Consider the following 20,994-nt stretch of genomic DNA (forward strand, 5'->3'; position numbering starts at 1 on the left):
TTGTATCCCGGCTACAGTTGCTATGGCATCTGTATTGTTGTGCTGCCAGCAGCGATAAATGTATGCATGTTTCCCACAGAGAGCAATCCCGCAGAGGGCGGAGTCATTAGCTAAACGAGAACCGCTCAAATGACACCGCACACACACACAATCACATGGAAAGACACACTCAAGTGTGCAGACACACACATCCAAAAATACTCACACTTGTATGTTGTAATTACCACTTTTTACTCCTGGCAGCGTGATAAACAGTTAGTCAACTACAACGTTTTGTCTCCTCATGCTCCAGTGGGCCTTTGATATGTGTGTTGTCCTGCTGTGAGTTCACATGTGTGTATGTGGGATGAGACGACTGTAGTTAGAGTGTAAGGCCTCGATACTCTACTCTGCTGATGTTGGATTAACTAACAAGCCAGGGGAGTTCAGATCACTGTCAGCTCTCAAATGTTCCCAAGCTGATCAACCAAATAAAGTCAAAGCCTGTTAGGACTCAAACGACAGTAAGAAAACCTGCGAGCTAAATCCAATCATTCCATTTGTTTAGATATTAAATACTTTCACAACCCTGCCTGCGTGAAACAATCCTACGGGTATTTCATTTGTGGGTTTTGTTTACTTAATAAAAACATTTTCACTCCAAAAACGCAGGCCCAGCTTCCCCTAGTGAGCAAGTAATTAACCTGTTTGACAGCCTCAAGTCAAGCCAACTGCGCTGAAATACTTTCCTCAATATGCTGTGTCTCAGGGATCATTTGGAAGCAATAACTGTATCAATGTGATGATTGGAATTATTATTATTAGAGGAAACAGTCCACCAGCAATCTTCTTCTGTGATTTAATTAGTTTAATTAGTTTAATTAGCACGTACGTGGATATAGACTATGCAGTGGATTACACTCATGGAAATGAATGATTTTCTATGCTGGATATTTTCACAGTTCTACAGTATGCATACAGGTTCACATCTAATATCTGTCAATTTCTTATTTAAGAACAAACCTCTTCTAACATTTTCTACCAAAGACAAAACTCCAATAGTTCTCAACAAAGTGTTTTTCCATTACGTTACAAAAGCAATGGATTCAAACAACCTGAGGGCTAATTAAATTGTTTAGCTTGTCTCAGATTTATTCTGTGAAATGTGCCTGCCACAATGGTTGATTAGGCAGGGAGACTTAAAGCCGGCTTAAATGTGGAACACAACAGCAAAAGAACGTCTAACGAAAACTTGTAAAGAATGGAAATTATAATAAGTAATCCTAATAAAGCTAAAGAAATTTGTATGCTTGAGAGGAATAGTTTAAATCGGTGGACGACCCGCTATACTTCCTGAGCCACAGTTGCTCCATATTTAACAGACTGATATGAGTGGGTATTATTCTTCTCATCTAACTTGCGGCAAAAAGAAGAAGCTTATTTCCCAAAACGTTGACAATGTTTTTAAATTCTTTTCAGACTATGTACCACTATGTACCAAACCAAAGTACCACTTCTCAAGAGGGATGTAACGATACCAGAAATCAATATCAATAGCCTACCAGTGAAATTCCACTAGTCTTTACATACAATTAGAAACCAGAACTCTAAGTAGCTTATAATACATAATTAAAACTACAACTGTGTTAGAAAGTTAATTAAGCAATAGCTCACGACAGGCCGTGGTATATGGTCATTATATCACAGTTAAGGGGCGTGGTTCACGGTCTGAAGTGAGCTATTGCGTTTATAAAACGGTTACCAAGTGTGGCAATATGAAAGAAAAATACTCCAATTTAAATAGTTTTTATTATTAAATAATGATGTTCAAAATAAAATAATCCCTCCGTTGCCTTCTGCACAAAACATAGTGCGAGGTGGTTGCTATGCAACAACACTAACAGCTAGCGAACATATTAGACAGACAACGTTGATCGATTATTTGGCTATTTATTTACATTCATTTGTATGTTGCCGATGTTCTCTGGAGATAGGCACTGATCAATCCTACTCCTCCATAGTAAAGCTTTGTAAGTTTGTTTCTTAACGGACGGAATTTAACAGCTGCAACGGTTGTAGCTTTTACTCAGACGTGGAGGGATACAGACTTGTTGTGAAAAGTAACTACAATTCTACCCATGATATACGCTCATTATACCACGGCTAAGAACCAATCAGATTGCTTGATTTGACATGTCCGTTTTATAAACAGGTCATAATACCCTCTCTAGTAGCCTATGTATTTTATATTGCTGTGAAAACATCTCCTTCCCGCCAAAAACTTTAAGATTAGATTTGAACACATCATGAAAACGTTATAGCCTAATTGACTTTAGAACGCATCACAATGTGACTCAATGTAACAGCCTTTAATGTTAGCTCTTATCTCCGTTATTTAGCCAAGCAGGACTGTGCTGCCCACCGCCTGCTAACAGCTAACAGCTAACATCTAACAGCTAACATCTAACAGCTAACAGCTAACATACATCTAACAGCTAACATCTAACATCTAACAGCTAACAGCTAACAGCTAACAGCTAACGTAAAGTAGCTCTTCTCCTGCCAATTTAAACACTAATTCATTGTTCACAATGTAGCTGCTAAGCACTAGTTACATGCATATAAAATCACTTTGCGTACCAGCAGTGGTACGTGCACCACAGTTTGGGAATAACGGATCTAGAGTATGCTCTCTAATGCTGTTTCCACTGTGTGTTATATTTTGTGCAACTGTACCTTGTTGTGGTTCATTATCGGCAAGTAAAGTCATAAAACCCCATTTCTGTGCTTCTGGCAAATCCAGTAATAATGATCTAAATTTGATCACTCGAATAAATCCCACAATTCCAAGCTGACATGGCATCTGTTGACCAAATGTTGCTCAGTGCTGAAGGCAATACTTTCCATTAAAATAATTATTTAAAAACACCTGGATTCCATTGTTGGTCTAAGAGTTCTGTCGAAAAGGTGCTATGCAGCTATATGTTTCCTATGTCCCAACACACATAACCATGAATGAATGTATTTGTAGTTTAAGGGCGTCTAATAGACTACCAGGTCCTGAGATTGGCTCATTAAGACAACATTCTGATTGATCTGCCCTTCTGCCGGTCAAATTAAATCGAACGGAGTAAACTGAGCAAGACAACCACAACACTTGAATTGGACGTTCTCTCATTAACCTGCAGAGATGTGTAAATGATCAATGATAGAAATTTGATGATTTGATTGTGCTCAAAATGAGTGAGGCCGTTATTCAATATTATATCAAAGGCCTCCTCTTAGGTGCAGTGATTCTTATGCGAGACACTTTTTTTGTCAAAATCAGCGATAGATCTGGAGGGGGCGGGGGGGGAGGTATTAGTTTAGGGGTTGAGTTCCAATGGGAACTCATCCCTACTTGTCATATTTTGCTGCTTGGACAGAAGCCCATAATGATCCCGCGGGCAGCCTTTGGCGTAATATCTTTACCAACGACTTCTCATACAGACACTGAAGGGTGCCTTGAGCGCCGGCATCAAGACTCCGAGGTCTACTGCCCAAGAGTCTGGTTTTTTCTAAGACCAGGCTGTGAGTTCAAATATCAACAACCTTTCTCCAGAATCGCTGACGACACCCTTAAGTCTCAATGAGCTCATAAAAGTGAATGAAATTAATTGACAGAAGACAACAGATGGTGAAAGTCTCAGAGGGAGGGAGACGCTGCTCAGTTTTCACAAAACCATAAAAGTTCGATCACACTCTGCATTTCCTAAACTGTACGAAAACTAAACCTAAAGTCAGGATCCAAAATGGAGCGGGGGCTTGGGTTGTTTTTTGGAAATGTGCCTAAAGGCAACAGCCCTCACCATGTTACAGTAAATATCTTCGCTGCAATGTTTCCTTTCTATTGATTTAGTTTATGCTCTAGGTGCAAAGGTGGTTTCAAGGTCTATTTAAGTATTAAGAATTTTTTTAAAGACTTAAAACACTGAGCTTATTTAGCAAAAAACTTCCAGGGGGTTTGGATGAACGAACCCACAGAATGGAAAATTATTCTTATATCAAAATAAAAGTCCTTTCTGTGATTTTAATCCCAACACGTTAACTGTGTCAGAGCAGGTGTTGAAATGAAGTCAGCACCAGACTGCTGACTTCCACGAGGTAAAACAGAGTCTCCCTGAGCAACGACACAGAGAATAAATAGGTTGTAGAGGGGACAAAGATATCACACAGGCACATAAAATTAAGGAGATGAAGAAAAGTTATTTATATGCTATTATCTATGGTTCTGGCTCCCTGTTTCTCCTCTCAGTCTTATGTAAGTTGAAAAAGGGTCCCTGTCTGATTCAGAGGCATGTAGGGTGCAGCGGAGGTTCTGGAATATAATCTATTTGCTAATTATAAACCAAGGCTAAAGCACGACCAAACCGTTGCTCCAATGAGCTCAAGGCTGTACCCAGAGGCTGGGGGAGAATTATCATATTCTGCACACACACACTGATACACACATGCAAAGAGCCTCAGAGTGATTAGACCCGCCCTGGATGTGAACAGCAATTAACTGCAATCAGAGCCCTGTCCCTCTCCTCCCCAGCCCTCCCACTGTCTCTCCCTGTGCCTCGCATTCCTCGCGCTTTCATCTGCATGTCAGCCCTTTCACTTGTTTTTGTCTTGATTATTCTTAAATGGATCCCTTGATAGTTTGGATTTTACTTGCTATCTTTTCTTCAGCACACATAGATCAGGTTGCTGCTGGAGAAAGTCATTAGGTCCGTCCTTGGGCTCTTAAGGTGTGTTCCGACCAAAGCACAAAGCGGATATATGGCACATCGCGATAACATACTAAGTCAATGCAAAGGCGCAAATAGACAAATTTTCACCAGGCCAATGAGCACAAGTTGAAATGTTTCAATTTGAGCAGACATTTGCACGACGGAGCGTTGAGATTCTTTAGACGTCGGAGAATCTAAGACTCAAGTTCAGCCGTCTACGTCAGCTTCATATCTGGTTAAAAGGCTATTGTAGGCGTAGAGATATACCATTCGTGGAACTTTCCATCCGTCCTTAACCGTCCGGAACTCTTTTGACGGGATCATCTTCAGAATCACATGTTTTATAGACAAACATTGAAGTGGCCCTACACTTCTGCAATGCTTTTACAGCATAACACCCTTCTGTGATTTAACTGCTCTCAGAAAGACCCACCAAACCAAGAGGAACCCTTGAACCCTGGTCTTTCCATTGGAAGGAGCTGAAATCATCGCAAAATGTTTTAAATGCTTCTGTCAACAGGCCTTTGTCTGTCTAAACTTACATTTAGTCAGTTTCTCTGTTAGATTCAGGAAATTGCAGAGAATGTAAATAAAATTACAGAGTGACAGGAAAAAGACGAGATAAAGGGAGGGAGAGGGAGGGAGCATGTGGTGGTGGGTCCAGATCCACCAAGACACTCCGCAGCCCTTTAATGAAACTCAGCAACATTAAGCCCTTGTCTGGGGGAAGTGATGGTCATGACAAACGCAAAACAAACAGCATCAAAAGGAAATCCACATTGTTAAGAAATGTGGTTTTCTGCACAATATTCAACTGGGCTCTCAAAAAAATATTTATGTGAATATTGTACATTTCAGCATGCTTTAAAGATAAGTTAAGCACACTGGTGTTAATATTCCTCACTGTCAACTGTCTGTAATAAAACATAAACACGTAAAACACATTAATCAAAACAGACTTGGCTCTGACTCTGATGTGCAACAGTTTCTTCTCATTTCTGACTAATCTCACTAATATTGTTGATCTACATTAAAGTCTATTTTCCAGTAGTAATATTCCTGTTTATGATCACCTCGTCAACAAGTGTACTGTACAACTCAGACATTCTCAACTTGCTACGATTGTTAATCTTCACACGGTCTGGAAGAATTTACAAATTAGTGGTGAAAAAAAGGTTGAGTTGATTGAATTCCTTTAGCCAATCAGAATAATCAAGTGCGGGTCTAAAAGGTCCTCGGCCTACTGATGAACTGAATTGTTTTGTACAAGGCTAATTAAGCTCTTGACAAATTAAGTCAGCTGTGGGAGGCTGGAAAATAAGTAATTTGTGGAATCACCAGGCAACTTCGCTTCCATCCGTTTTGTTGACTTCAGCTCCGCCTTTAACACAATCCAACGGCACCAGATGATCAAGAAACTTCCCCCTCTCAACATCCCTCCGCTCCTCATCCAATGGGTTCACAATTTCAACAGCAACAGACTGTAGATTTACTCCAATCTGCTTCCAAAATACGAACTCTAACTGCAACAAACAGAAGCACACGGTTATTATAATGCAGAATGATGGCGGACGACATGACCCGCCCTACCCTGCTTCTGATTGGCTCTCACCCTAACCAATCCAACCAATGAATGCCACGAGTTCTAACCAATCAGAGGCAGAGTAGGGTTATGCATTCAACATAATAGTAGAGTGTGCCTAGGGTTTTCAATGGGCCGTCCCTGTTTCTTAGTCGTGTTTCACGCATCATGTTAGCTCGCAAGAGGTAACATATATGTCTATCAAAACAGTTACTTTTAAAGACTTCAAAAGTGGCATCATAGGGGAAGCAGAACGGAGAAAAATTAAGAAGTATTTGGTCAGTGGGAGACTTCTCACAGCGGTCCACATCTGGTGAGTCAGACTGCCTGCTAACCTATTCAGAGACCCACAAAACATCTTACGGACCCTTACTGCTTCTCATACAGTATGTGCGAAACACAGCTTTCAAAACTTCAATTCTCTCACACCTGGCTTCCTGCCATCTCCTCGGGTGCACTGTTACTGGTGCTACTTTCAAAACTGTCTTCATTTTCTTTTCTCTATCTTTCTCACTTCCCTGTTCGCCCATCTGGTCCCATCTTCCTCATGGCCTCCTGCATCTCAAGCTCGTCACCTCTGAACCCCTTTATACAAGCCCCCCCACCACAAACCCCTGGGCTCCTTTCAGTCACTTAGTATGTTTGCTTTTTTCATTTCTCCATCTTCCCTTCCTTCATATCATCCATTCAACCTTTCAACCTAAGTGGCCCCGTCTGCCGTCTGGCCATCTGTCTCCATTTCTCAGAATCTTTCTTTCACTCCCTTTTTCCTCATCTGTATTTTCTAAATCATCCCTCCAAGTCAGTCTTTCCTTTCCACGACCTTGTCACCCCATTTTGGGGAGCAAAAATATAAAGAACATTGCTGACAACGTTCTTTATGAAAGCAAGAAAAAGAGAAGAGAGGGAATGAAATGACAAAATAGAAATGAAAATCAAGAACCATGTGGAGACAGACAGCTACACGAGAGCAGAGAATACAGAGTAGAGAAACAGAGGTACGGAGCGAGAGGAGAGCAAATAGTGGAGAGAGCAAAGGTCGGATTAAAGGGAGCTGAAGCTGAACCAGGGAAACCGTGGATCTATAACCTGCTGAGTGAAACAGAAAGTCAACATTGACATATTTACGTGGACTACTTACGTACATAACTTACTTTACATGACAGATGTCCTTATTTTAACTGCCAATTGTTGCAAACTAGCATTCGATATTTGCATTGGATAGATAAATAAACCTAACCTAGTTTCTAACCACCTGTTTAAACCTTGTGCATCTGTATGTGACGAGTTGGGAAGGAGAAAAGCGTTCAATGACACTCGAAAAGCTGAAAATGAGGTTCGAATCAACCCTTTGTTGCATGTCGTCCCCTCTCGAACCCTTTTCTCTTTGGCTCTTCTATCCATTAAAAGGCAAAGAGCCCCCCCAAATAAGTAGCGTGCAATTTACACGCCTTTCCATGATGAGTTCATGTCGGTTGGCGCACACCTTCTGCAGCCGAATGGCAGCAGGAGTGAGGCAACACTTCCTTTCTTCACGCCATGGATATTAAAGCTGCTCTAACCAATATTTTTAAATGAACAATTTGAGATTTATGCTCCCAAAGCATTTTAACCACGGGTTGGACTGAATATTGGACTTCATCAGATGGACACAAACACAACTCCGAATGAATACCAATAGTGCTTCGTGTCTTAAAAAGCTAGTTAACCATATGAACTGGAACCAAGAGACTTCGATAGATGATACTCTTCTTCCCTTTGATATAGGAAAGAAAATGTGAATCATTATTATGCAAACAACTCATATAGCAATGAACTGCCAGAACATTTTTAATGTGAAGCAGCTGCAGGGTGCGTTGAGTTAGCATAGTTTAAACAATTAGTTGAATAATTGATTTAATTAAACAGCATTTTTTGTCAGTGGTAAGCCATTTATCAAGCAAATACGCTAAGCAGTAAGCCTCATGACAGAACCTATTCCTTCTTTTCGCTGTGACTCTTGTTCGTCTGAGTGTTCCTGTCAGATTTGCCAAACTTCTGACATTTTATAGATTAGCTGACATTGAAAATGGCCATTAATTGCCTGAAAATAAGCTCTGTATATAAATGGACTTTTTCTGCAAATGATAAATGCGGGAAACGGCGATGGCCTTTTCCTACGTGATCGTATATGCATAAACACTCACACTCCCTTTTCAATGCAAAATTCATTGAGGAAGGAGTTGTTATAGAAGCGCTTACGCATGTTCTTTTTTTCATGCACAGAAAGACACATACACACACACACAGCTAAAATACACAGCCAAGGTATTTTAAATTCTTGGAAAGAAATCACTGCAAGTGTTGAATGATGCACTCGGAAAAGGAAGACGCAGCGGGAATGCAGATGGAAGGTGATATTACTCTTTTAAATTAAACTTGTCCTTCTTTTCTGCATCTTTCCCATCTCCCTCTACTTTATATCATTAGGCTTGTTACTTCTGTGCAGCTTACACAGTCCAGAGTGACTAATCTGAGCAGCAAGGTGCATTACTTTCAGGCGTCCTACAGCTTTCTACCACAAACACATGAAAAGACTCTTATTACATGCAGTATATTTCACCATTGTATCCATCTTTTGTGTTAAAATGTAATACTCACTAAGACACATTGCATTCGTATGTGTATGTTTATGTTCACTGCTGAAAAAACTTGTAAAGCATTTTCGTCTGTATTGATCTAACTCATATAATATATATATATTGACATATAATCATCTTTTTTTATCCTCTTCCTTGTTGTATTTAGACTCATTTATGTCACTTTCATTGTCCGTTTAAAAGTGAACTATTGGTCCTCACTTTGACGAGTTGAGAGATCCCATCTGATCCTGAGACCATTGAGAGTAGTAACGTTGCGTTCAGGTTCAGGATATGCCTGATCCTTGTTTTGACAGCAAACAAATCCCACACAGTCAGATATGCACCCCAACTGTCTGAGAGCGGCGATGGTAATGGAGGCTTGGCACATCAATGACGCGTGATAATGTGCAAAGGAGAACAACTTTTTGTGGTTGACTTCAGCCCAGCGGGACTCTTCCTCCGAACTGATTGATCAATGTGCGCCCTGCTGCGAGCCGTGAGAATGGGGTGCAACCTGATTCTGAAAAACCCACTTTTCCTGGCGTGAGTCCTCCTAACCCAGAAAGATATGTGTGTGTGTGTGTGTGTGTGTGTGTGTGTGTGTGTGTGTGTGTGTGTGTGTGTGTGTGTGTGTGTGTGTGTGTGTGTGTGTGTGTGTGTGTGTGAGTGAGTGATTGAGCAGGGAGGGAGTTCCTGTGGGATCTTTGTCTGCCAGACTCATTATACCATCCTCACACACACACACACACACACACACACACACACACACACACACACACACCTCCTCCTCTGGCCTGTAAGTGACCCAGAAACTCCATGTGGGTCAGATCATACACTGAACCCTCCACTCCATCCTGATTGAGAGACAGAGTGTGTATATCCATCACTACTCAGTCATTTATTTTACCACCCATCCTTCCCTTCCCTCAGGAAAACACCAGATGCCTTTCTTCTCCACCATCTTTCTTGTTTTGTGTTTGTTTTCCCCTCCGTGCGCTCTCTCTCCCTCTCCCTCTCTCCCTCTCCCTCTCTCTCTCTCTCTCTCTCTATATATCTCTCTCTCTCTGTTTGTACCAACCAAACCTGTCCCTCTCTCATACACAGCCAGACTCAAATCTCCCAAGAACAGGCGGATCTGTTCCCACACATTCATCTTCAATGCCAGCATCTCACAGTCTTTCTGAGGACAGTTACAAAGCCATCGGCTGCCTCTGCTGCCATCTTCTGTCCACACATTTCATTACTTCATCATGCAGAGCCACTGACTCAGAATTAAAGTTTGTGTTTCAGACCTTTCAACTGTAAATTGTAAATGTTCTTCCTGATTAATGATGTGCTCCTATGCCTTGGGAACAAGGCGGTGTTAGCAGTACTGCAGGCAGTAGGCTAGTTAGCCAGACATGCTAACGAGTGCAAGTTTATGTTACGCCAGATAAACGCACTGTTTAATACATTTCTTACATTATTACTCATGTGATCTGCTCCAATATAAAATAGCGATATTGCCAATGTCCAACTGGTTTTATGTGGCTTCTCTTTCCTCTAGTTTCAAAACATTCATATGTAATATATGTATAATTTAATATCTACTATAAGTCATTATATAAAAATGTAGATTTAATTTTGAGCTATAACGACTTTTGCTCAGATTTTCAGTCGGGCTGTTTCTATTATATCGAGGATTGTACCGACTTCAGAATTGTATTTCCCGAAAGTCGTTCCTCATTCAGGTTTGATAAATTAGTAATGTCTCATTTTCATAATTTCATTGAGCTGGATTGGACACGACAGGTACAGCTGTTTGTTGGGGGAGCTGTGTGTTCAGTTTGTCTTTTTGGTTCATTTGTTGTTTGCATGTGCATGTGCGTGCGTGCGCGTGTGTGTGTGTGTGTGTGTGTGTGTTTGTGTGTGTGTGTGTGTGTGTGTGTGTGTGTGTGTATGTGTCTGCTTGTTCCGCTCTTTATTCATTTTGTCCTTTGAAGATATGGAGGGTAAAATCATGATACATTTATCTTTGACTTTTTCTCTCCCCACACCACTGAAGGCTGATACAAACTAAAAGTAGAGCGCTTTAAGTAGTGTTGCACTAAATCGTCCCCAGACACTGTGGCTGTACTCAGGTCTGTAACTCGCCCTGTGCTGCTGACAGATAAGGTTAAGATTTAAAAGGCAGAGAGGCTGATCCTAAAACAGCTGAGGAACAACTTTAATCCCAGCAGTAGGCGATATGAGTGGGGCTAACATCATATCTCTTGTTAGCAAGAAGACCAAAATGCTTCCCCCTTCATCCCGTAGTAGCAGAGAGAAAGTTTTCTTGCGCTTTTTTTTGTATTAAATTTTTTTTTTTTTTGCTTTGCGCATTCACATTCCCTCCTCCGCTGGAGAAGGGCGGCGACACACACCTACAGTCAGAGACAGAGTGGAGGAAAGGAGAGGGGTGAACTAAAAGACATTTCCGCCACGCGCAGCACCAATCATCGCACGGACCTCTTCAAGCCTCTTCTATACAATATATACTGTAGGGGGTCCCTGCACCACGCTACACCAGTTTGGGGGTCCTTAACCTGAAAAACGTTGAAGACCCCTGCTATATGTGTATGTGCTGTGTAATGGTAATCCATGACGCTGTCCTTGGTGCTGAAGTAGCAAATCTTTAACTGGCTCCTTAGACTACTTTAAGGGTGAAATCTACATCTGAAGATAGAGAAAGATAAAAAAGTATTGTACTGTGGATAACATAGAACACAGTACGAAGGGTGTATGTGGCAGAGATAAAGAGTGACATGATGAAAGAGGGAAGTGCAGCAGGGCAGCGCCCTCTCTTGGCTAGAGCAGGAGAAGACGACTCAAAAGAAGAGAAGAGGTGAAGAGCACACAAGCGAAGTGAAATCACATGAAGAGGAGTGAAGAGGTGAGGAAGAAAAGAAAGGTAAGGAGAATGAAGAAAGGTGAAGAGAAGAAAAGTGAAATGAGGAAGTGAAGTGAAGAGAAGTGATGCTAAAGGGATACTTCAGGTCTTTTGAAGTGGTTTTACATAATCCTCTTCACAGAAATGATCACTGCAACTGCGGAGCTGTTTCAATCTTGTAAGTGGAGTGTTGATACATTCAGTGCAACTATAGCCACAGCTGTGTAAGGCCAACACCACTTCTCTGTTTGAACAGCCCGGAGGCACACACCATCTTTGAAATCTTCAAAAAAGGGAAGTTTGATTTCAGTCTGATCTCAAAACAGTGCTGCGCCTATGCGTAGGAATACAGATTGAGAAAATGTAGTGCCAAAGGAATGATCTGTTTTACAGTGTTACGTGCTGTGGTGTGTGGGTGTGTCTCTCTCTCTCCCTCTGTTTACACTCTCCCCAGGTGCAGCTCCCTTGGTCCCTTGGTTGGTTGCTGAGCTTGATGTTGGTCCGCGACTGTGTTGGAGTGGTTAAGGAGCAGTGTAGCCGAATTGTGAATTTGTGGAGATACTTTGTTTGACCATCTCTGGTGTGTCACTTTCCGTTAGGAAAGTTGTTTTCAGTTTCCCCTTTGTGTATTGGTTGAGGAGCTTTTTCTTTGTATGTTAATTAAATGCTCTTGTTTTCTTTTACAAATCGGTTGCCTCATTCTCCCTTTCTTCGCCCGGGTTATTTAATTTGTTGTTGTTACTTCCCCACCCTCCTAGACTAATAGGGAACGTAACAAATGGGGGCTCGTGGAGTGAGTAATTGATTTAGTTTTTTGTGTACTGGTGTGTGAACGTGCAACATTGTCTGAAAGTCTGTGTGTTAACAACTTCCTTAGTTTAGTCAGGGGGGTGTCTAGCTGGACTGTATCAGTTCTTCCTTCAGGCGGTCATATATTATTTTATTTTTTATTTTCAGGGTAATCCTGGGTGGGGAGGCAGGTGTTTCAGGGTTTCGGTCGCTGATGTGTGCCCAGCAAGCTCCAGAAGATAGGTAGGAAATTTATCAGTAAGGTCTGGGGAAGATTGTTTTAGAAAGACTGGAAAATTGTAATATCATAGTTTTCAAGAGTGTTTGAATACAATTTGGCTGGTTGAGGATGGCTTCTTTTGTGTTTGAGAAGTAAAGAGCAGTGAAGTGAAAGGGAGAGAGACAAAGAGAAGAGGAGTAAAGAGAAGAGGAGGAGAGGTGAATAGAGTGAAGATGGGTCAAAAGAAGAGATGAAGTGAAGGATGAGTAAAGTGAAGAAATTAAAAGAATAGAAGTGATAAGTCAAAATAAGTCAAGTCAAGGGGGAGAGAAATTAAAAGACAAGTAAAGAAAGGAGAGAAGTAAAGACGAGTCAAGTGAAAGGAAGAGAAGAGAAGTAAAGAAAAGAGAAGAGAAGATGTTTGGTTTGGATGCTTTCTGTCCACAGGCCCTCTGAAGAACATTGCACCCACTGTTTTGCATATATCACAGGGCTCCACCTGGAGTTCCCTGTCTGCTTCCATCAAGATGAACGTCCAGAGGCCTGTGCCTAGGCAAGGTATGATGGGTAATAGTGAAGTGGTTATGAACCTGCGGGGGGTGATAATAAGGCGGACATGGCTACACATGCAGAAACGCATACACATAGTGCCTGAACACACTCACACACACACTCAGTCTCCCACACCCGATGAAAGGTTGTCAGCGCTGATAAATTCTACAGTTTTAAAACCAATTCACAAAAGTACACAGTCCCTCCCACAACGTCACACACTCACATTCATGCACACAAAGCCTGGAGTGGGATAAATCATCGGCTGCATAGTTTTGTGTTGCTCGAGGTGCTATATAGAAACATGTATTGTGACTTAACATCACAGTGAAAAAATGTATACATTATATTTCTAAATGTATAATTACAAATGATTTAACACTAACCCTAACCCTAACCCTAACCCAATTCACAGCATGGAAAAAACAACAGCAACTTAATAGATGATTTTATTATTTTAAATATATTTAAAACATATTTTAGGAAATCAATACATACGTTTTCTGTTACATTGTGAATCTTCAGAGTGAAAGTTCAAGGCAAGCTACATCTACTAGATACAGTATATCTCAAAAGTGAGTACACCCTTTAGATTTTTGCAAATATTCTGTTATATCCTTTCAGGGGATAACATTATCCTACTGAAACTTTGATATAACTTAAAGTAGTCAGTGTGCTGCTTGAATAACAGTATAGATTTATTGTCCTTTGAAAATTACTCAGTACACAGCTGTTAATGTCTAAACAGCTGGCAACAAAAGTGAGTACACCCCATAGTGAACATGTCCTAATTGTGCCCAATGATGTTGTTTTTCCCGCCCTGGTGTCATGTGACTCGTTAGCGTTACAAGGATTCAGGTGTAAATGATAAGCAGGGCTGTTAAATTTGGTGTTTTGGGCACAATTCTCTCTGAATGCTGGACAACATGGCACCTCATGGCAAGGAACTCTCTGAGCGGCTGAAAAAAGGATTATTGCGCTTCACAAAGATGGCCTTGGCTATAAGAAGATTGCCAACACCATGAAAATGAGTTGCAGCACAGTGGCTAAGATCATACAGCGGTTTTCCAGGACAGGTTCCACTCGGAACAGGCCTCGCCAGGGTCGACCAAAGAAGTTGAGTCCACGTGCTCAGCGTCATATCCAGAGGTTGGTTTCCAAAAATAGACGTGCGAGTGCTTCCAGCATTGCTGCAGAGGTTGCAGAAGTAGGATGTCAGCCTGTCAGTGCCCAGACCATACGCCGCACACTGCATCAAATCGGTTTGTATGGCGGTCGCCCCAGACAGAAGCCCCTTCTGAAACCGATGCATAAGAAAGCCCGCAAACAGTTTGCTGAAGACAATGAATCCAAGAACATGAGTTACTGGAACCATGTCCTGTGGTCTGATGAGACCAAAATAAACCTGTTTGGGTCAGATGGTGTCCGGCGTGTGTGGCGGCACCCTGGTGAGGAGTACCAAGACAAATGTGTTTTGCCTACAGTCAAGCATGGTGGTGGCAGCATCATGGTCTGGGGCTGCATGAGTGCTGTCGGCACTGGGGAGCTGCATTTCATTGAGGGACACATGAATTCCAATATATACTGTGACATCCTGCAGCAGAGCATGATCCCCTCTCTTCGGAAACTGGGCCGTAGGGCAGTTTTCCAACATGATAATGACCCTAAACACACCTCCAAGATGACAACGGCCTTGCTGAAGAAGCTGAAGGTTAAGGTGATGGACTGGCCAAGTATGTCTCCAGACCTAAACCCAATTGAGCACATGTGGGGCATCCTCAAGAGGAAGGTGGAGGAGTGCAAGGTGTCCAACATCCGTGCGCTCCGTGATGTCGTCGTGGAGGAATGGAAGAAGATTCCAGAAGCAACCTGTGCAGCTCTGGTGAATTCCATGCCCAGGAGGGTTAAAGCAGTGCTAGATAACAATGGTGGTCACACAAAATATTGACACTTTGGGCACAATTTAGACATGTTCACTATGGGGTGTACTCACTTTTGTTGCCAGCTGTTTAGACATTAACAGCTGTGTACTGAGTAATTTTCAAAGGACAATAAATCTATACTGTTATTCAAGCAGCACACTGACTACTTTAAGTTATATCAAAGTTTCAGTAGGATAATGTTATCCCCTGAAAGGATATAACAGAATATTTGCAAAAATCTAAAGGGTGTACTCACTTTTGAGATATACTGTACATTCAGGAAAAATGGGCGAAGGAAACATTACAAACTCAAGGACATGGAGGGAGTTTGGATGGAAAAATCTAACCCAATACTTAACATTTGCAATACCTTTGCTTGAATGTACACACAAAAACTCATTAAATAATAAAGTTAAGAAAAAATAAATACTTGACAGATATGTATTTACAGCCCTGACCTTCACTGCATGATCGGCTGACTTGTTAGAACACATTCTTACCTATAATTACGTACTTCTTTCCAGGAAATAATGAGGAATTTATTAAGAATTAACAGGCCTGTAAAATAAAGTGAAATTCACAGTTTTTATGCGAATACCACACAGTATGTGGAATAGCCGGGGTGTTGGCTGTACAGAACAGAGACAGACAGCTACATTTAGCTTCTAACAGACAGTGAACAACAACGTGGGAGGTCAAATATGACACAGGGGAGTGGGGGCACAAGTTTCGCTGAGAAAATTATAAAGATTATAAAGAAGCAGGTGCGAGAGAGAGAGAGAGAGAGAGAGAGAGAGAGAGAGAGAGAGAGAGAGAGAGAGAGAGAGAGAGAATGAGCACAGCAACCTCCGAAACTAGGCTATCTGACACCACACAACAACCGTCCATCAGGCCAGCTGACCGCTATTTTCAGCATGAGATGACCCGGCAGACGGCAGCTGTACTGGGGGGGTGAGAGAGAGACAGACACAGAAAGACAGAGACAGAGAGCGAGAGAGAGACAGACAAACAGAGAGAGAGAGACAGAGAGAGAGAGAGGGGGGGAGACATAGAGAGAGAGAGAGAGAGAGAGAGAGAGAGAGAGAGAGAGAGAGAGAGAGAGAGAGAGAGAGAGAGAGAGAGAGAGAGAGAGAGAGAGAAACAGAGATAGAGACAGAGACAGAGACAGAGAGAGCTTTATTTATTAATTTAAGCTTTATTTAAGCCAGCAAGACAAAAGTTATTTATTCAGACAGACAGGCAATGAGTGCAGAAGGGGGAGATTTCCAGTCTCCCCCTTCTGTCCATTTGTCTGTCTCAGTCCGTCTGTTTGACTCTGTGTCTCACCACCCTGTGGACCATTCCAGGCCATCCAGCATTTAGAAGTGCTATAATAGGAAATAAAGCCTCTGCGGCCTCTAACTCATCCCAGCAAGAGATCCGATGTCATGGTCACACATCACACAAACAACTTTCCCCCAGATCATATTTAGCCCAGGGTTGGGCTAGGTGGCGAGTTACAGGAGTCAGGAAACTATTTAGTCCTGATTTAGTTCTTAAATTGATTGCACTGTTGACTTTACAAGCAGCAAGGCAAGGACTGGGCTAAACCAACTGGGTAGTTCAGGAGGTAAAAGGACATAAAGGGAAAGTTCAATGTGAATTAAATGTACCCAATGTGGCACTCAGAGTACATAATATATAACAAATAGGCTTATTAGTAGCAGCCTCAACACCATCCTTCAATGTTTCAGCAGTGGAGATCAACTCCTTTCATTTACTCCAGTACTGTACCTCACATCTCTCTAAACTTCTCACATGGTTTCATCTCAATGGAAATTTAAACAGTTGGTCAAATGATCCAACATTCCACAGATGTTCAATCATTGCCCGAACACTTAAACTTATCTTGTGACTAGTGAGAGGGTACCAAACATAGCTATTCATCCCCCTGAGACAATTAATATGTGTCTTCTGTGGGGGCCATCACACATCAAACACCGTGCATGCAGTCTATTTGAGTCCTAATGTACTGTACAGAGCACATCCTGGGCTGTCTAGTGTTGTAACACACATGGGGGGGGGACAGGCAGAACACTCAGTCTGTCTTTTCAAAATGAGAGAAAGCCAACACATGTTATGGCACTAAGAGAGATAAGTGTTCTTCATACAGAGTCTTAACTGTGTTATATTAAGATTTTAGAAGTGTGTTCGTTTTAAGCCTTTTAAAATACACATTTTAACCCATGTACAGTGTGAGGGGACAGAGGGACACAATTATTGAGGAAGAGCAGACATGGATTATTTGTCTCACACACACACACACACACACACACACACACACACACACACACACACACACACACACACAGACACACATACACGTACACACTGTACAACCAGTTAAAAGCTTGCAAGGTCACAGGCATTAGCTGTTTTTAGATTTGAGAATTCCCTGTGTCAACATTGTCTTTGCAAAAGAAGATTTTGCCACATTGAGATTTAAACGCCTTTATCTAGAGACACAGATCATTATGTACATCAACACATCTATGTCTCTTTTCTCTTTCCCTTGTCAGTCTGGTTGAACCATCTGTACATCTGTGTTCTTCATGTACAAAACAAACCCTTACTACAAAAAAAAGTTAAGTAACGAGGACTTTCTACAGCAAAAAAAGACCATTCAGGACCCAATCCAGCTTTTCATCAGCATTCATATTTTAGTTTTCAACTCCTCTTCCTGTGACATGTGTCAGTCTAATTGAAAAGTTTGTGATTCTGTTTGAGGAGTTGTCAGTGGTACTGAGCATCCTCAGCAGGCGCTTTAATGTTACATGCACATGCTTATGGTCTCTCTCGCGTGCGCAGATTGATATACAGCAACACGCACACACACACGCGCACACACACACACACACACACACACTAGGAAAACTTCCTACCAGATCGAGACTTGATGATCTCTCCAAACTCGTCTTCCACCGGCTCGTTGCAGTAGTCCTCGGGACGCACACCCTCCGCCATCGATAACAGGGCACCGGGTGTAAAATGTTACAGGTGGGGGGGTGATTGGACAAGATAAATCCACCAGGAGGGGAGGAGAGACCCAAAGTACAAATCCAGAACAAACAGCCAAAGTTAGCGCACGATGTGAAGACAAGAACCGAGCTCCGGTGAAGACGGGGAGGACGAAGGCAGGAGGACCGACCGCTCTGTCAGACAGGGACAGACGGAGCAGAGCAGGTGTGCAGGAGGGGCAGGGGGGGGGGCAGGGGGTCGGAGCATTCCCACCTCTAAATAGTAGGATGCTAGGAGGTGGTCTCCGCGGGCCCCAGTCCCGTTTGGCGGACGCCATGCGTAAAACCCGACACCCAGCGGATGCATCAGTTGACGCTTATTTCTGCACTGGGAAGAATAGAAAAATATCAAGATGAGTCAACCATGGACTCAACTTTGACCTCCTGTTGGTGTGACAGGCCTCAACCAATGTGAACACGTGTATATCAAGCACCATTTCCCCCATAAAGCAAATGAGTTTAGTAGGTTACTCTGATGTTCATGGATTTGGGTCACATAGTTTTGAGGATGTTGTTTGAGCGGCAACATGAGAAATCCGTTTAAATCGTATTGACTGTGGAGCAGACACATTGTTTTCCTTTGCTCTGCGGGGGGAGCAGGGGCATTACACACTTACTAATATTAGATCTGCCGATAAACTGATATAGCCTACCCACTTTGGTTTTCCTGGCTTTTCAAAAGTAGGACTTGGTTACTGTAATGGCTCCATTACGCACAACGCTGTACGCATTCATGAGTCTGAGAGTTGCTATTATTAGATATGATGGTGAGAATGATCCAGGCGCGACACTGGGCCACACACTCCCAACTCCTCAGAGCCTGTGGGGGTCTGTAAAGTGAATGTTCCAAAAACAGAAACCTCGGCACTGACTGGCATCCCAAGCAGCCGTCTGGAGGCTCTGACTGCTGCCTGGACAGGGGGGGATACATTTACAGTGTGTGTGTGGGGGGGGGGGATACATTTACAGTAACACTTGTGTTTTGTTGACATTGACTTTACTCATTACTTTGGAAATTCAACTTTTTTTCACTGGACGCTGGTTGAACGTTGCACCTGTAATCAGGACCATCTGTGACGTCACAGAGTACAGCCATCACTCTCAGGGTGAGAAGTTAAACCACAGCAGGTCAGGAATAAACGCACAAGGGTGTTAATGAGTTACTTTTTAATATATATTTAGTTTTTTCTATTATTTTAGTGGTAATGGACAAAGCATTGTTGTTAACCCAATAAGTAAATATTTCATGTTTTATATGTTATGGGGGCTATACATGAATATGAGACAAAACTTCTTGTCAGATTAGTCCTGCTGTGTCCTAATTCCTACCTACATAGTGTCTGTATCCTAATTCCTACCTACATAGTGTCTGTATCCTGACATTTATGAGTATACTTCATTTAATCTACATACTGAAAAGCTGCTGAGAGTCAGTATGCAGTGGATTTGGGACCCACTCTGGGTAGTCATGGCAGAATGTGGACAACAGGGGGCAGTATGAGCACAGGTTCAGGAGTACAGTATACATCTTTACTGTAAACTAGGCCAGTGAGTCTTGGAAACATGTTTTTTTATGAAGACATCTCCCCCAGGGCCGAGTAAACAGCAAAGGAGCTGTTGATTAAAAAGACCCTAAATGGAGCAAGAGGTAGACACGATCCAGTGTCGTGTTATACGTTATTGTCAGATCACTCAGACACCCCCTGGTTGTGTTTGATGCTAAATGACACAGATGTTGTGTAGCAGATGTAAAGTGTAGTTACTGTGCTGATGAGAGCTAATCCAGGCTGACAAGAAAAAACGTTTAATAGATTTATATTACACGTCTATTTGTCTGCAGAAGTTTAGTTTAGATAACGTTTATTCAAGGTTGAAAAGGGACATTTTTGTAGACATGCTGTCGTAGCCGCGACGATGTTGTTTCAGCATCGTTTCCAACGTGTATTTATGAATTCAGAAGTCTACTAAACTTTCCTTTTTCTAAATATTTTCACAAGGGTTAATCTTAGCCATCTTTTAGACACCAAATAAATGACACAGATGAACTATTATGGTGAAGTCTATTATTTAAAAATGTATATAGATCATATCAATTAAATACACAATTATATATATATATATATATATATATATATATATATATATATATATTCAATGATGTTACAGTATATAAATTCAAAACATAATATGCAAATACAATACAATTAAAATACACAAATAAGAAAATGTATACAAGGTATAAAACCATGTATATTTTTAGATATAAAACATGTTATGTTACATATTGTTCTCCTTTTCCTTTTTTTTCAATCCCCATCAGCTTTTGATAGAATGTCCAGAACAGGAGCTGACGAGCAAACTCTAGTGATTATGAAATTCTCCGGGCACGTCTGTGTCACCATTTCCATCCAATCGATGTCCTTGCTTAACATTCAAACGGTGCTTAAACACGAGAAATGTGGACAGGAGGTATTTTTGTTTTATTTTTAGTCACTTAGGACTGTAAAAGTGTTCGATGACTAGTAGAGATGTTCGCCTGGAAGTGTCGGTAAGAACAATGTTGCTTTCTTTAAAATACAAATATATAATATACAAATAGTGGCTATATTTT

The 20,994-nt window shown here is 41.7% G+C and overlaps 1 protein-coding gene across 1 annotated transcript in view; it reads right to left on the reverse strand.

Annotated features, from left to right (window-relative positions):
* Nucleotides 1–18,515, reverse strand: part of LOC115020216 (dystrophin) — a 227,062-nt gene extending 208,547 nt beyond the window's left edge. The window contains 1 exon segment of the mRNA XM_029450175.1: nt 18,249–18,515. Within this exon segment, the coding sequence (XP_029306035.1) occupies nt 18,249–18,330 (82 nt within the window). The 5' untranslated portion in view covers nt 18,331–18,515.
* Between the last annotated feature and the right edge of the window lie 2,479 nt (nt 18,516–20,994).

The sequence above is a fragment of the Cottoperca gobio genome, chromosome 2 (genome assembly GCF_900634415.1).
Source record: "Cottoperca gobio chromosome 2, fCotGob3.1, whole genome shotgun sequence".
Lineage (NCBI taxonomy): Eukaryota > Metazoa > Chordata > Actinopteri > Perciformes > Bovichtidae > Cottoperca > Cottoperca gobio.